A 17,826-nucleotide genomic window follows, 5' to 3' on the forward strand; every position below is an offset into this window, starting at 1 on the left:
AAATCCATGCTTGTAGGAGAATATTTCCCTTCTTCTTTCAAAAACACGGGCAGAGATGCTGCTTGATCAAATTCGAGATCAGATGGAGTTTCTTGAGAAAATATTGGCTCAAGCATCTAGTGAACAGGCAGAACTTCACCTCTATAGTACCGTGGTAAAGGACATGGTATTGACAGCTACTAAGCATGCAAGAAGCATTGGAGATGTATATGCATGTCTGCAGCTGCTCCATGATGATTCTTCATTAGAAAGGACAGGTTCCTGTCTGAATTTCAATGAAATATTAGACATTGGTCAGGAGGATATGTGTAACATTGCTGATCCTGATGAGCTGGTAATGAAGCTCAGTAATAAAGACTCGGAAATATCACACATGGATTATGAAACAGATGCTACTGTCAATGATTTGACCCTTTCTGACCCAAGTTTTGATTTGGTTAATCTTCAAGGCTGGGGGAGGCACTTAACTCCAGAGGAAAGAGAAATGGCATTCAAGGTTTTCAAGAAATTCTGCAAGAAGGTAATTTTCTGTAGTTTATGCACTGATATCTTAAAAACTCAACTTTTAATGTTGCATAAGAATTGCATTTTGAGCTAACATAATTAAAGGTGCAGATGGGAAGGGCCCAGTCATTGGAGGTAAAACTTGCAGCTGCAGAACTGCATGTTGTTGAACTCAAAATTGAAGTTGATGATTTACGGTATGCTGTTATATTTTAACATTTTTGGTAAAATGTTTTTAAGCATGCAATCGAGTTTAGCACTTGGTATTCAAAGCTGCAGAATGTTAGTATTTATTGACAGGAACTGAAGTTGGTGGAGTTGTATATTTTGCTTTAAATATTTGATAAGGTGAATGATAATTGTAATACCAAAATCCTATTGTTTTGATTTAACTTCATTTGATGGTCTGAATGCCAGAGCTAGATTACAGGTTCTTGATGTGAATTCTCCATCACATATGGAAATTGAGTTACAGAAGTTGAGGAGTCAGTGTGATTGTTACATGAAAGAAATTGAGCTCCTCATGGAACAATTTCCTACTGCTGAGCAAGAAGCTTACAAGCGGAATGAAATTGCCAAGATTCAAAAGGAAAACACGAAAGCCCAGCTACGATTAAAAAAGCTCGGGAGACAGATTTCTCATGTTAAGGTTGTTAACATTTTCATACAGCATTTTTATGGAGCAATATACTTTAGTAAATGGACAGAAATTTGCTGACATGATTCTGAATTGATACTGCGTTTATTTATTTTACCTGCAGAAATGGAGAAAGGAACTTAGGAGGCTGAAAGAAGTTGATAGAGAAAGAGATACTTTGTTATCAAGGCTAGAGGTAATTTTTACTATTGTGCATTTTTGAGGCTAGTTGAACGAAACATTATGCATAGCATTTCTTAGTGTATATATTCATATACAGGAAACTCTGAAGAGAAATCGAAGTTTGCAGCAAGAATTAATAACGTTGAAGGAAAAGACTGAATATTGCTCTACAACAAGGAGAACTACTTCAAAAGTTCAATCTGCCAAAATAATTCATCGAGTCCAGGTAAGCTTGATTTTCTTTCTAAAGTCCGACATTTCAACTAGTGGCTAGATGGGTTTCTCCTCATATTTTATCAAAGCAACTTGAGGATTCACATTTTATTGAATCAGATAATTCACCAGTTCTGATTACATTTTCTGTTTTTCATGTCCAGCTACATATTGATATAATTCTATATAACATAATAAATTTATGTCCAATTTTCTTTTTATGATTAATGTAAGAGCCTCCGAAGATCATTATCTTGTGAAGGCAAATTAAGGGACGGAGAAGGGATCCTAATCATTAAAAAAAGGTTATATGTGTATTAACATCTGCTCATCATGCAGAGTGTGGCTGTATTGGAAAGTCCTGTTTTAGAAGCAGAATTCGTAGAAGTAGATGTTGCACTTCGGAAACAAGAAATGGACAAGGAAATTGGATGTGTTCAGCTACCAAGTAGCTCAGTGAGATTGCAAACAAGATCTCCCTTAAAGGTCATCGACGTAAACAGGGGAAAATCTGCTAAAACTTCAGAGTCTAATTATCTACATAAATCCGATTGTAATGGGATTATAAACAAAGAAAATATCTTAGTCTTTAAAAAATAAATTTCATGTCAATAAAGTGTTGACATGGGTGGCCATGTGCTAGACGTTCTGAAAATTATGTACCTGTGATTTCCTTATGTAAATATCAAAATTTTAATGTAACATATTTAGCTGTTTGTGAAAGTTTCACAAAGTCATCAATGCAATTCTGGATTTACTTTTCTAAGTTCTATGGTCAGCATTCTTGTTATGTGCAACTAAGCATCCGCTACATTCTTCTATTATTATTGAGGATAACGTGCAGAGTGTTCATTACTCTAGTAATCTGAATCCATTATCACCTGAAGTGTACAGACTGTAATAGCCTCTTTCTATTGAAATTACAGTTTTTTTTAATGAATATTATAGTAATAAATATAAAAATATTAGTTTTTTGGATCTAATAATTAGTTTTTTGAATTGAGTAATCAATAAAAGTGATAATTAATTCCAAATTAAAAGTTATTCTAAAAAATCAATATATTTACCCATTAAATTGATCATTTAAAATTAAATAAATAAGCTGAATTAAAATATAGAATAACTCAAATATGTAATGAATGAAAATAAAATGGTAAACCATGTATTTGAACATAAAAACAAATGCAAACACCAAGAATATTACTAACTTCACAGTTTGGAGTCCCAGCCAAAGTGAATGCAGCAAATCGATATGGTGCAGGTGGATGATCAAAACAAGACCAAAGAGCTCAATTTATAATTTTTTCATAAGGTGAATCAATGACTATGATTCAATGATAAATGAACAATTAGGATTGATTTAAGAAGATGACATGTATTCTTGTGACATAAAATATAGAGGGAATGGAAAGTGATGTGTCTATGACATGTGTAAGATAACTTGCAAGTTGCATGTGTAAAAGACATCGAGTTTGAAAAAAGACATGCCTTTGACATGTGTAAGAGATGATGCGGCTTTTCATCCTCATGTGTGAGCAAGATGAGGTTAAAGAGGTCAACTTTTGAAATTGACATGTAAGAGATGCAAAGTTGTTATCTCTCATATGTGCGAGCTCAAAATAAAACAATAAAAAGACATGCCTTTGACATGTGTAAGTGATTTTCTAGCATTTCATCCTCACATGTGAGCAAGAAGAGGGCAACTTTTCAAATTGACATGTAAGAGATGCATAGTTGTTATCTCTCATATGTGTGACCTCAAAACTAAACAATTGTTTGTATTAAGAGTTGGAAGGTGTGGAAAGTGAAGAAGTGACAAGTGCATGTCACATGTCACATGTCACATTTGTATAAGAGATGAAAAAAAGCAAAGAAAAAGGTCACATTTGGAAAAAAATATTTTAAAAATAGAAGGTTAGTGAGGTTAGGAATCAAGGAGATGAGTTATTTAGTGAAGGATCAATTAATGAATTAGGATTTAGATGAAAAAGGTGCTGAGTTTGGTACTAATATGAGAGATTTTTGAGATGACAAACATGTTGATAACATGTTTTGTCATTGATGTCAACATATGTTTTGTGCTTGCAAATAGACACGGATTTTGTATGTTGTAGGCTTATTGTTTAGTACAATACTAAAAGTGTTTGATAGTCCTAAGTATGTGAGCATGATTTTGTGTTGGAGGTTGAGTCTATGCATTATGTCTATGGTCACAATACTTCTTGTGTTGTTTTGGATGAGATGTAGTTGATTTAGTGAAGATTGTTTGCAAGCTAGTGGACAGGGAATTATTGGTTACAAGCTAGTGGATAGGGAATTATGCCAAAGGGAGTTGCAGTATTTTGGATGTAACCTAATGAGGAGTTGAACTTAATGTTTGTGAGAGTAGAAGATGATAGAAGACTGTTGTGCACGTATTTATGGATTTCTGGATCATTTGGTTTATGTTGAAATGGATGCTAGAATGTAACATGTGATATATAATCATAACAATTGACTAGAGGATGTAGCTTGTTGATCTTTATTGACAATTTTTTTTTATGGATCCTAGCATGTGGATTAATTTATGTAATGGTTGCATATTTGTTTAAGAAGTCACGTATGTCTTAGTGTGGTCCTATTTATTTATTTGAGCATTGGGAAAGTCCTGAATTGCTGACCTAACTGCTTGTTTGTATTTCTTATAAAGGAAAGTAATTTCCTTCATTTGTAATGTATGGAATGATGTGAAATGATTGTATACAAGCCTTGATGCTGGAATATTAGAGCACAATTGAAAAATTTCCAAATGTTGTGGGAAGAAGTATGAGTGGAATCTCTATAAAGAAAACAAGTGTGTTAGTGCTCAGTTACTTCAAGCTTATTGGATTTGTTATCTAGAAGGTGGTTCAACCTTTCATCCTTTGGGTAGTGTGCTTTGGTAGTGAGCCTTTTGATCTCATCAGTTCCTAATAGGGTTGGAAACCATTTAGTAGGGGTTCATGTCCTTAAACAAGGATCAATCCTTTAACACGAACAATTATACTAAATGCATTATATTGACTCCTAACAAGGTCAGATCGTTTAACATGAAACTTATTTACTAGTACAATATCTAGTGGGTATCATTTCCACTGAGGATTTCCCCTCTGAGCAATGGTTTTCCTTGAGAACAAAAATTATTGTGTTTTTGTGCATTGATATCTTAATATTTGGTGATCAACTTTATAAGTTTAAATTTTATAATCATTATCCGCAATCGATTCACACCCCTTGCTTCCCACCTCCCCTCTCAATTGTGAGGTGTGGACTTTACTTATTAACAATAAGGTATTAGGCTAAAGGTTTATTAATGTTAAATAAAAATAATATTTAATTAAAGGTGAGGGATAAAGGTGAAGGCTATATTTAGTTAAATGTATGTAATTTACTTCATAGAAGGTAAGGGGTAAAGGTAAAGGATTAATTATTAGGCTAGTGTGATAAGGTCAATTATGCTCATGCATGGACATATCTAGGTGTCTATATTTTGCCTCTCTTTGATGTAGCAATGCAAAGTAATGTTATATAAAAGAAGAACAAGATACATATAATAGAAATATATAAGGACTAATAGCATGATGCTTTATTTGCTTGTTCGATGACAAAGGATAACAAGGAGGTGGTGGTGTGCTTCCTTGAGAGGATAGGCAGTTCAAAGAACATAGATGTGTTCTCAAATTAGATAAGATGATTGTCAGAGTGAAAATGACATGGAAAAGGATGGGGATGATGAAGGGGTGGATAAGAAAAGAATGGGGAATCATGTTGCAGTGGTATAAGCAAACTAGATTTGATATTGCACTTGACATTATGCATCAAGGTATGATGAACCAACATGATAATGTGCCAAATATGTGAGAAAATGGTCAAGTGAAGACATATGTTGTATGACAACATAATATGGAAGACCATGTTGCCTTGGTGGAAGTAGGTTGCAAAGAAAATGATGATGCAAGAAAAAAAAACATATCATCAAGAAGAAAGCACACAAACCAATCCAAAACCAAACCAAAATTTGCTCCCTAGTGAAGTCGGAAATTGATTGATTAATTGATGATAATAAAAAGATTAACAATAAGAATAATGCATATTCAAAGAATTGGGATAGATACATCCATGATACAGCCCACAATGATGATTCGGTTAAAGTTTTATCAACAAATTATAAACTGATTTGGCTCAAGATGATAGGTTGATAAAGTATGACATGCTTGATTATAACATTGGATTGCATGGATGTGGATTGATTGCACTTGATTTGGCCAATTTACGATTTTTGGATTATAGGGATGAAATGAGGATAAATGGATATGATAGGATTCAAGTATAAGATGGATTTGATAAGATGAGATTAGAATGTAATGAGTCAGATATGATGGGATTGTATGGTGGATAAAGGATAAACAAATAGATAGTATGAAATTGGATGACCGATAAAGGATAAATGGATTAAGACAAATGCAAAGAGAGAACCAAGGCTTGGTAATGTTAGAGTAAATAATTAATTTACTAATTATTTATTCTATTTACTTAAGCTTACTTAGGTTAATGCATTTATTTAATATTTAGTATTTAATGCATGTTGAGGTTAGTTGTTGACAACACGGGAGTTTGTTCCCTTTGGCATACTTATCTTTTCCACCTTTTGTGGATGTGTGCTGAGTTGTCATCCTTATCTTCTACCTCCCTCCAGCTTGTTCTACAAGCTTCCATGAGGCCTTTATAAGCGGTTTCTCACTCATTGTAAATTCATTCCATTTTTCACATAGCAATTCTAATTTCCTATTGTGAATTATTCTTGTGCTGTTTTTGCTTCAAGCTCTTTGCTCTCTAGGTTTCTCTTCAACAAGTTATTTGCACTGCAGGTGATCTTGGCGCATTATCAAAGTCAGATTCTCAAATCCTACATGGTATCAGAGCCTCCCTACTGCTTCTTGTTCGAAGGATTTTCAAAGTCGTGATTTAAAGTCACAAACCCTAAGTTTGTTTCTGCAAATTTTCTTCAAATCGGGGGTAGAGCGAATTTTTGGAGCATTTTTAGCCCAAACGGACGTTGCCATTGGATCCAGAACGCCATTTACAACTAAGATTCATATAAAACTTTTCGTTTTTGGCTTCAGGATTTTTTTTGGAATTTTTTTGACTCCTAGGGTTGCCATACGGACAGATTTGGGAAAAAAATTTTAAATTTTTTTTTTTTGGGCATTGCCACAGTAGCGCCACCGCGCGGCCACCCGCCGGCCACCTTCTCCCCGCTCAGCCGATGGTAGACACTGCACCGCCGCCCGCAGGGCGCTCCTCCCACCCACTGCCAAAGCGCAGCTCGCGAGCAGTCCGCGCACCAATGCCGCAACCTTCTCTCCGCCGGTGGCACAATCCTCCGCCGCTCTAAAAGTGAAGCTCCACTCGTCCTCATCACCAGACCAGTCAGCACTGCGTGGATCCCTCTGCTGCTGACACGTGTTTCCTGCCGGTCGCCCAGTCAGTGCATTCTGCAACTGACACGTGGACTGCGACATCACTTTTCCGTCTGTTGACGTCATCCTCGCCGTTTTTTGCTGACGTCATATTTCGGCTTCTTGACATCATTTTATGTTTGATGATGTCATCTTACCAGTTATCAAATTTTTTCCTGGCAACGGCCTAGTGATGGGCATACGACCGTCAAATTTAAGCTAATACCTGTAATTTTCCAACAAAGTGCATTTTTGGAGCAACTGTCGATTTTTTGGCTATAACTTGAGTATACGAAGGTCTTTTTTCGATCCGAAAGAAGCGTTAGAAAGCTGACTCAGAGACGGAGACATTGGTGTTGGTTCTGTCATATTTTGAGTTTGTTTGAGCTTCCATTTCAAAGTAGAGGCTTTTATTTCCTCCTATTCTGCATCAACGAATCCAGGTTCTTTTCCAGTTTTTTGCTTTCCATAGTTGTTTTTGCTATATTTGAGGGATATACTTGTACGTTTTTGGGGGGTGTCTTTCTTTCCTATAATTTACTTCAGTTAAGACCCTTCTACTTTCGTCTTCTTCTTTCTCTCAATGGCAGATCCATCTGTGACCCATCTTACTCTGCACAACTATCACACCTGGAAAGCACAAATGACTAGGCTTCTCATGTCAAGAGGTCTATGGTCTTGTCTGGATGAGACTCAGCCAGTTCTTATGCGCCCTTTTGAGGTTCTACAGCACAGGAACAAAATGGATGAAGCCATGGGATTGATTGCATTGAATATTTCAGACAATCTACTATTTGACTTGGATGGTTTGACCACTCCACGGGCTTATTGGATCAAATTTCAGACTTTGTTTGGCATAGTGAATGAGTTCCGGGCACTTCAGCTAGATGCAGAGTTGACTTCTTTGACACCTGACAGCTTTCCCACCATTGTGGACTTCTTGATGAAGTTCAAATCTCTATGTACACTTTTGCAGGGATGTGGGAAGAACAAAACAGATGATGAGTGTATCTTTTTGATACTCTCAAAGTTAAAGGGACAGTATCAGATCTTCTCTTCCACTTTCTACTCCACTATGGATGCCTTGGGTGATAGACACAGGATGCCTTCATTTGAGATATTTTGTGATCGGTTAACCCGTGAACAGTCCAAGATTACTCAAATGGATTCACTTTCAAATTCACAGTCATAGGCATTGCTATCCAAGGATACACAGGAACAGAAGTCAAAGCAGATATCAGATCCCTCTTCTACTAGTTCGTCATCTTCTAAGAAGAAGGAGAAAAAGAAGACCGCAACTCCTACCTATTCCTATTGCGGGAAAGGATCTCATGATGAGGCACGTTGTTTTCAGAAGAGATGTGATGGCTATGAGAAACAGATTGCTGATTTGCAAACTCTCCTTCAGAAGAGCACTATTTCCTCTCCATCCTCTTCTACCTCACAAGGGTCTTCTTTTCAGGCTTCTTCCACCTCTTCAACATCTACATTAGATCTTGGAAAGGGTCATGCATTACAGGCTTCCATTGCATCTCCTTCACGGGTTCCTTGGATACTGGATTCAGGTGCTTCTCACCATATGACATCTTCTCAAGGTGTCTTCTCCACTCTTGAGGCTTCTCCTATTCCTCACATTCTCATGGGGAATAACACTGTAATACCAGTCTGCGGGAAAGGTTCAGTTCACATCCAGGATGGTATATTCAATGATGTATTATATGTTCCATCTTTGTCTGCCAACCTTCTCTCAATTTCTCAGATTACACAGTGGATCAGGGAAGATAGTTGAGTTCACTGTTGATTCAGTCTTCATTCGAGATCGTGTAACAGGTAGTCTTATTGCTACAGGGGTAGTTGATCCTTCCACTCATCTCTACACCTTCTCACGCTTTGGTCCACCATCTCCATTGTTGGAGCACACTACTTCTCTTTTGCAGGAGCATCATGTGGTACAGTCAGGATACTTGAACCTTTGTATTGTTCTTGAGATCCCTATTTTGACTACCACACCACATCCAGTTGAGGGCTTTTCTCCTCTACATGATTCTTCTTCCACTCTACCTGATCCTCCAGCTTCATTTATTGAGACTCTAGGTACACTTGTTGTGGATACTACAGTGGACATTCATGACAATGTCATCACACCTGCCTTGGGGATTCTCTTTTCAGTTCCTCATACATTCTCTTCTGGGCATCAGCTAGGCTTTCCAGTTGCCCCTCTCACTCAGGGGTTTTCTTGTTATGTGCCTTTGTTCCTTCCGCATTGGAGTTTCATTGGTTTGATCATTTCTATAGGAGCTCCATCATTATGGGGGGGCCTTCGTGGTTATTCTCATGGGGGGGCTGGTTGTACTTATGGTTTTGAGAGAGTCTCTTGAAACATTTATGGTGGAAGTTGTCCTTGGGGGTTCTTGTTGAGGCCTTCCTTCCTTCCCTCCTCTTTTTTTTTTTTTTCAGCATGTTATTTTTACCTCTTTTTGAGGGAGGGTTTTTCCCACGTGGTTTTCTCTCTTTCCCCATTTTCAGAGGTTGCATTTTGTTGCATTGTACATGGGTACTTAACATGGCCTTGTTGCCGAGACCCATTCTGCATTCATCTTAGTTTTGTGAGCTTAAGGCATTTCCCTAAGTTGCACTTAAGGGGGGGTGTTAGAATAAATAATTAATTTACTAATTATTTATTCTATTTACTTAAGCTTACTTAGGTTACTGTATTTATTTAATACTTAGTATTTAATGCATGTTGAGGTTAGTTGTTGACAACATGGGAGTTTGTTCCCTTTGGCATACTTATCTTTTCCACCTTTTGTGGTTGTGTGCTGAGTTGTCATCCTTATCTTCTACCTCCTTCCAGCTTGTTCTACAAGCTTCCATGAGGCCTTTATAAGCGGTCTCTCATTCATTGTAAATTCATTCCATTTTTCACATAGCAATTCTAATTTCCTATTGTGAATTATTCTTGTGCGGTTTTTGCTTCAAGCTCTTTTCTCTCTAGGTTTCTCTTCAGCAAGTCATTTGCACTGCAGGTGATCTTGGCACATTATCGGAGTCGAATTCTCAACTCCTACAGGTAAAAGGATGTGGGCATTGAGAAATCACTTGGATAGTAGATAGATGGATTGAGTGGATTAATAATAATGAGATATGAAGGACTAAAGGACAAAGAATAGTTGGATAAGGATCCATGCACTATATTGCAAATGAGTGAAATGGACCACATGTAATAATCCCCCTTGGTCTGATATAAGAAATTAAACTTTGACTCAAGGAATTTTCCCAAAAATTTTGTGTACAACCCAGATGCTGTGAATGTTGCTTAGTTTCTTCAATATGCAAATGTTTATTTGGTTTGAGGTTGTTTTCCAAGTTTATTAGATTTCCATACGACTAGAAATAACACAACTAACTCTTGCCAAGGAACCAAATTTAATTCTGAAATGGTGACTAAATGCAAACCTCAACCAATAATATAATGTTCTCAGATTTATTCTAGAACATCATTCAATACCAATTCAGTGGTGTTAAACACCATAGACTTGATTATCCCTCCAATTTATCACTTACATATGGTTGACAACATGCATACAAGAAAAAAGTATTGTTCACATTAGCGTGTTCTTCAATGGACATATGTTTTGAAGATACCAACTCTAATAAAATTGTAAGATCCCTGCTGTTATCTGACAATGAATTTAAAATTTGACTAGAGATAATTTGACGAATAGTTACTGTACATCCTAGTACAAGAGTTTTGTTATCACTGTAGAATTCCCACTCGTGTATAATAGACCTTAGTACACTGAGAAAATGCTAACTATGAATAGATACAAATGATCTCTCAATAGATTTAATTATGTGTCCACCAAGTAATGTGAAATGATCACATTCAGTTGTTAAATCCAGAATTCAGATGTATATCAGAACTATACTAATCACATACAGGCAATCATATGCGAGTTCTTATTTCCTAGTGACTCACATTAACCATGAGTGACATTTTTCATTCTAACTATGCTTTAACAACATTATAATTTATTACATATAAATAAGGAACAAGTATAGTAGATGTTGGCCCCTAGAGTTGAATGTGGGAGGCTAGGAAGTTCATGCGGTAGTGGAGCTGACTGTTGAAGAGTTGTGACCTCTTATTTCCATGAATGAACTGACCTTGGAGCATTCAAATCGACTGTCCTTACCTATGGAAGACACCTTACCAGCCTAAGAAGTGTAATCTCTACACTACCGTAACTATATTGGGTTTGTATCCCTGTCATCGTCCTATAAAGGAGTGGTTATTATTATGTGTTCCCTTAGGCTAACTGACTACCATTTTAATTCTGCTATTAACGTTGACAAATACTGAATGTTCTAGCTCCTATGTTATGCCTTTACTATCCTATCCAATCCTTGAGAGTGAGTCCCACTAGTAGGTACTGTATTTTGTGTATGAGGACGTCTATTATTACTGAAGAAAAAGCTAATCCTGTGGTTAACTAGCTACTACCAAGAGAAGTCTATACTTCTTCCCAAAAATGTGAGCTTTCTAAGAATATGCTGAACTTAGCAAAAGAGTCTATATAAACTGTACCTAATTTAGATAACTTAGAAGAGATTTCTAGGGCTAGGTCCAGTTTCCACACTTCTCAATAAAGGGTTTTATCCTACGAGAAAGATCCAGTCACATTAAGTAACCTTTTAGGATTTTGAATAAAAAAACATTTCATGGTCCCCATCCCAATGTCTTGTGGGTATTGTATTTCGTGTATGAGGATGTTTGCTATTGCTGAAGAGAAAGCTAATCCTGTGGTTAACTAGCTATTGTCAAAAGAAGTTTGTACTTCTTGCCAAAAATGTGAGCTTTTTGAGAATATGTTGAACTTAGCAAAAGAGTCTGTATAAATTGTACCTGGTTTAGATAACTTAGTAGAGATTTCTAGGGCTAGGTCCAGTCTTCACACTTCTCAATAAGGGGTTTTTTCATACGAGAAAGATCCAGTCACATTAAGTAATCTTTTAGGATTTTGAATAACAAAACATTTCATGGTCCTCATCCCAATGTAGCTCCACGCTTTTATAACCTCGATATGAGGGAAGACACAAACAGCTAGGCAATGTGGGATAAAAAATCAATTTCGTCTTTTAGTTACTTAAGTTACTTTTGTAATAGAGTGACTTTAAATCATAATATCTAAATAAATTACTTAGGTCACTTGAACTTTAATATGTCTTGAAATACTTGTCTAATTGCCATGCCATATAAAGTAGGAATCTCTCCTCATAATTCCCCATGTGACCAAATACACTTTCTAAAAATAGAAAGGGTCCATCTTTATTACTCCTGACTTACTATACATAGTATGTATGGAAAATAGAGTCCAAATGATATCAAACGAAGGCCAAATCCATATATCCTTGAATGTTGGAGATGAATCAATCCTTAGAAGACCCTCTAACCATCCTCATTAGCCTACGAGGATCTAATATTAGGCTAGTCCCTGAAATTCTGATGCTAACAACAAATGGGGACATTACACCACACTATATGTAACACAATTATGTATGGAAGGATGTTGAAGGTAAATGTTAATGGAATACATAATGGATAGGATGGTGAGAGGGGGGGGGGGGGGGGGAGACGGTAGGTGGGGGTGGTGGGGGTGAACCAATATCCTCTAAATCTTTCTCACTTAAACAAAGTTGACCTTTTATTTTTCCCAAATAATCCTTTCTTTGCTCTTACTGTTACTCGGTTAACATTAAGCATTTAATAGTTTGCATGCAATTGAAAGTAAACCAACTTAATCAACTTCAACACAAAAACTGATTAAAACATAACACATAACACAATGAATTTTGTTATCACAGAACTCCTTAGTTAGAGGGAAAACTATGGTGGCGATGACAGCCACAAATCCATTACTATTGTGATCTGAGGTTGCCTCGTTAGGGCTACAATGTTTAGTCACTTCTAATGACTTACTTGGTTACAAGTATATAACAAGATTTGCGAATATCTACATTTTACAAGGATTTAAAAACACTCATTAAGTGTGTACTCGGTTAAGAGATTTACATACAAGATTGTGACGTCGACATTTTTCAAGGATTTAAGAGACTACTACAATGGTTAAACAATATCAACAATGACCTAGAATAGCAACTCACTTTGCTTGTTTAGATCCTCTTCTACCCAATTATTATCATCTTGTTGTGATACATTTGCAATTGCTCTCTGCTCTATCTTTAACTTCAATTTCTGACCTCTCTACTATATTGTCCATTCCAATCCTTACTCTACAATATTCATCTCCTTCAAATGTCTTCTATCATACCAACAACAACTTCGAATTGTCTACAATTGCTCCTTTTACAGTAATCTTTTTCCATTTCATAGCTTGACCTAATTAGGGTTTTAGAACCTTCGAGAATTGTTCTCTTATCGTGATCTATGGTTCTAGAAACATCCAGTATTTCCTTCCTTGGCACCTTTATTTCCATTGGGTTATTCTTCCTTGTAATTAGTAGCAATCAGTTCACATTCTTCAAGAAAATCTTTTCAAATCTTTACCTCAATTCTTGTAGAGCATTGCTATGCTTGGTAGAATAATATTGCATTTGAATCTGTGCAAACTCAAACTTTGATGTCTTTCCTATGTCGCTCAGTAAACATACCAATCCATCTAACTAATACTCAATTGACCTTTTCTCAATGTCCTCTGTATAGCTCAGTGTATTGTATGCTCATTGTAGCTTGCAACTTGACTAAACTAAAACTCTTTCTTGATTGATATAGTATCACTCAGTTTATACTTAAGCTCAGGTGCATTTGTGATCTTCTTCCATTTTCTCCTTCATTGCTCGAGCATCATAAGGACTCGGTTGATATGTTCATTTTGACACTACTAAGAAATATGATAAAACATATGTATGAGATAAGAGGATAACGTATAAGGGATATAGATGAAGGATGATAAAAGACTTGTATTGTATATATATTTGCATTCCCTTAGGCTTTTTTATTGAGATCAAATGTAAGATTAGTAGAAGAATTTAAATAAGATGAGGGATATGTGATGAACCATATGGATGGATTAGGAAATGAGAGATGCAGGATATGGATGGGATAGTCAAGGACAAATAAGATTAAAGAGAATGGACATAGAGAAGATTATGGATAGTGTAGGGATGTAAATGAATGATACTGAAGTCAAACATATGTGAGAAGGATGTACTTAGATAGGGTGATGGATAGTGGATGGTTTTAATTGATAGTAATATCAAGAGAAAAGATAGGAAAGGAAGATGCACTTAGTTATGGCAATGGATAGGAGATAAGGGATGGATTTGGAGGATGTTTCTATTTAGATAGTATGGGTTGATTTTTTCCAAAAGTGTAAGGTGCAAGAGGATGATGATATGTGCATGTAAAAGTGGGTTTGGAGGGTTGTCAGTTTTGATAGGGAGATGGTGGAAGGAATCAAATATCTAGTTCCATGTATGGTATTCCTCGAAGATGTGTAACAATGGACCAAGGTATTTACGATTACACTCATAGGGGTTGGTAGGATGATAAAAGGAAGTTGATCGGCAGTTGGGGAAGGATAATGATTTATGCAAAATATTGAATCAAAGGGGTGGAGAAGGAGTGGTGGATAATGGAAGGGATTTGAAATCATGAATTATATTTTGAATTAGATGGAAGGTCAAATGTGGACGTCGAGACACAAGGACCCAAAATAGATGAAGGAGATAATGAATCTAGGTTAGAAGATTTCAGGACATAATGACTCAAAATGGATTTTTTAGATGGAGGATTAGAGGACTTATGAGTTGAAAACACTTTTGGCTTACCAAGTTCAGATGCCAATTTGGATTTTTCTTTGAGACCCATTTCTTCTACAAATCTCTTAGGAATTAGTAAAATTTTACTTTTCTTTAACATGTCTTTTTGATGGGACATGTCGATCCTTAGATTTTTGTGAATTTTTGTCTTCATTCATTTTAGATTTGGCTACCAAATTTCTTCCTATAGAAATGATATATATATTTATGTGTAAAGATGGAGGATTTGGATATTGCGTGGATATGGTTGAGGAAGGATGATGTTTGAAGGAGTTGAAACATGTGTGCATTAGTTTATATTGCTTAGGGATTCAATGTGATAGAATGGTGGACTTTGAGACAAAGAATAAATGTGGTGGATAGAGATATGTAAAGAACCCAAAATGGATGGAAGGGATGAGTGATTCAATTTGGGATATAAGAGAGAATAAGGATGTGGATGAGCAAGAAATGGACCTTTGGACACAATGGCCCAAAATAGGTTTGGAAGATAGGGGATGAAAACATTTGAATTTAGATGGATGAATTTTGGATTTGGAAGGGACAAAAGGAGTACCAATATTGTAAGAACAAACTTGGTAGCCAAGGCCATATGAATGTTGGTTTTCTTTGATTTGGAGAGTTTCTATTATGCCTTGTTCATGGAGGCCTGTCCCTTTTCCTTGATAGTCTGTGTGTTCTTAAATTTTTTAACCATTTGGATGCACTATTTTGGGAGCAATATGCTAGTCCATTTTGAGGGAGATGGGAGATAGAAGGACCAATAAGCTCTATGAGGAATTCATGTTCAATAAAGATGGAGGAACCAAGTTTATAAAGTATTCTATTCTTGGATGGGTTGGATAGGAGTGATGCCATCATAAGGAGGGTTAGGATCATGTGCATGAGTAAGATCATGATTGTGATTAGGAAGGAAAAAGAGATCTTGAGATGGATTAGGATGATGGCATGTAGAAAAATGTGTACTATTAATATAATTTTGGAAAGAAGTTTGTTTGAGTGGAAATGATGATTAGATCTAGAGGTGGAATTTTTTTATGCAATGGGGATACTTTTTACTTGAAATGGAATGAGATTGCGAGATGTAATTATTTGATAATTGACATGGAGGAAATCATTGGTTGGGATATAATGGATGTCTTGATCTTGATTAGGAATAGGAAGGCATATTAGGAGTTGAGTTTAAATCTTGAGATGGAAAGAGATCATGGGATGTAGTATAGAGAATGTAGATCTTTAGATGATAATGTATCAAGAGATGGAGTAATGCTTGATCTAGAGGTGACAAGTAATGCACAATTGTATACCTTAGGACAAGGTCTTGTCATGTTTGGATTTTTGAGGATGGTGTGATGAAGGAGGTGGAAGCTTTAACTTGGGTGGATAGAGGGATATAAGAGTCACAAGGATTAGGAGATTGACATTTGTCTTGATTTTGAGGGATGTTGGTGCATGTGTTAGATAACTGAGAGGAGTGGGGGTGGATCAATTATCTTAAGGCCCTTTCAAACAATTTACCAAACTTCTAACAACATATACTTATCAATAATCAACTCGGTAATCACAATAAACTTAATCTTTCTTATGCATCAAACATATTCGCATGCAATACCAAATATCAACCACATTAATTGACTTACAAAAATAATTACAATTTCAACATGTAAAAGAAAATATCATGCAAAACATCCATGAACACATGAACACCTAGATTTAATGATGAAATCTAATTAGAGTAAAAACCACCAGGGACTAGTCACCCAAAATATTTTCAATCTTTTGAAGTGGGCTCAGTTAAGATCCAACCTTGTTAACAACTACAAGAACATTGCTAGGTGCAACCTTTTTAGAGGATTTTCACCAAAGATCATCTAGACCTTGTCACTCTTTGATAAGTGGCCTCTTTAAAGGACTTACAAACATTTAATGGAATGTCACCATACAATGGAATTTACAAATAAAGACTGGCAAGTCCACTTGGTTAAGATATTTTCTGCTACAATGGTTGGAAAGAAATAGTCAAATGGTCTTATAAAAAATGGCAACTCACTTTGCTTGATCTGATGTCGCTTCTTCTCATTTTCTCTGCTTACTATCTAGTCATCACATCAAATCTTCATTTCACGTCAACTTCACAAGTTGATCTTCTCAGTATGATCTCCTTTAGCACTTCACATCAACTTGGCTATCAAAAAGACCAACAACATATACCTTCTCCTCTCTTCCTCAAATAGACTATTTTTTTCCACTTTAGCTCCTTCATAGATTTTTTTGATTAACCACAATCGTCAATTAATCTTTCACAGCTCAGATACATTGAATCTAGTTACTTGATATTTTTTAAAAACTTAGCGCTTCACCCTGGATCAATAAACACACTACATATCTCCATCATCAGATGTTTCTTGATTTATTCCAGTCATTGATCTTGCTAGTGAAATTTGTCCTTATCATAGAATTTTCTAGAGTCATTTTGATCTTCACTTGATGTATCCCCTTATTTAATCTTTCACAAGCTATTTTCCATTTACCAAATGGTGTTATTCTTTTGCTGACCTTCTTTATACTTGGTTAAACTTCACTGGGTTAACATAGACTTGCTTGGTTAAAATTCATCTTCCTCAGTCAATACTGACTCAATCTTTCATGCTCTTCATTTAACAACCACTATCTCTAGTTCAATGTTACTTTCCTTTTCGTTTACTAACACCTTTCCTTCTCTTACTACCCATACCAACTTGCCTATATATCACCTTAACATTTCATGAAATCTTGTACAACAATCAAACCGACATTATACTCTCATAGACTGATTCATCAATTGCCCAATATGTTCACATACTTAACATCACTTCTTCATCTTGTCTTCATACTTCATTTTCCACTTCTCTATCCAACATCAAACCCTTCAGATAATTCCAACTTACATGTATTAGTACTGCCAAAAAAATTGACATCAATGACAATATA

At 36.0% G+C, this 17,826-nt stretch overlaps 1 protein-coding gene across 1 annotated transcript in view; it reads left to right on the forward strand.

Annotated features, from left to right (window-relative positions):
• LOC149576832 (kinesin-like protein KIN-7N) overlaps positions 1-2,303 on the forward strand; it is a 135,328-nt gene extending 133,025 nt beyond the window's left edge. Inside the window, exons 18-23 of the mRNA XM_089820355.1 lie at positions 17-520; positions 616-701; positions 922-1,153; positions 1,266-1,337; positions 1,422-1,550; positions 1,877-2,303. Coding sequence (XP_089676481.1) covers positions 17-520; positions 616-701; positions 922-1,153; positions 1,266-1,337; positions 1,422-1,550; positions 1,877-2,137 — 1,284 coding nt within the window. The 3' untranslated portion in view covers positions 2,138-2,303. The remainder of the gene's footprint in view (positions 1-16; positions 521-615; positions 702-921; positions 1,154-1,265; positions 1,338-1,421; positions 1,551-1,876) is intronic.
• Positions 2,304-17,826: the final 15,523 nt, after the last annotated feature.

The sequence above is a fragment of the Cupressus sempervirens genome, chromosome 1, assembly GCF_028749045.1.
Source record: "Cupressus sempervirens isolate cs-2001-9-10 chromosome 1, ASM2874904v1, whole genome shotgun sequence".
In the NCBI taxonomy this organism is placed as follows: domain Eukaryota; kingdom Viridiplantae; phylum Streptophyta; class Pinopsida; order Cupressales; family Cupressaceae; genus Cupressus; species Cupressus sempervirens.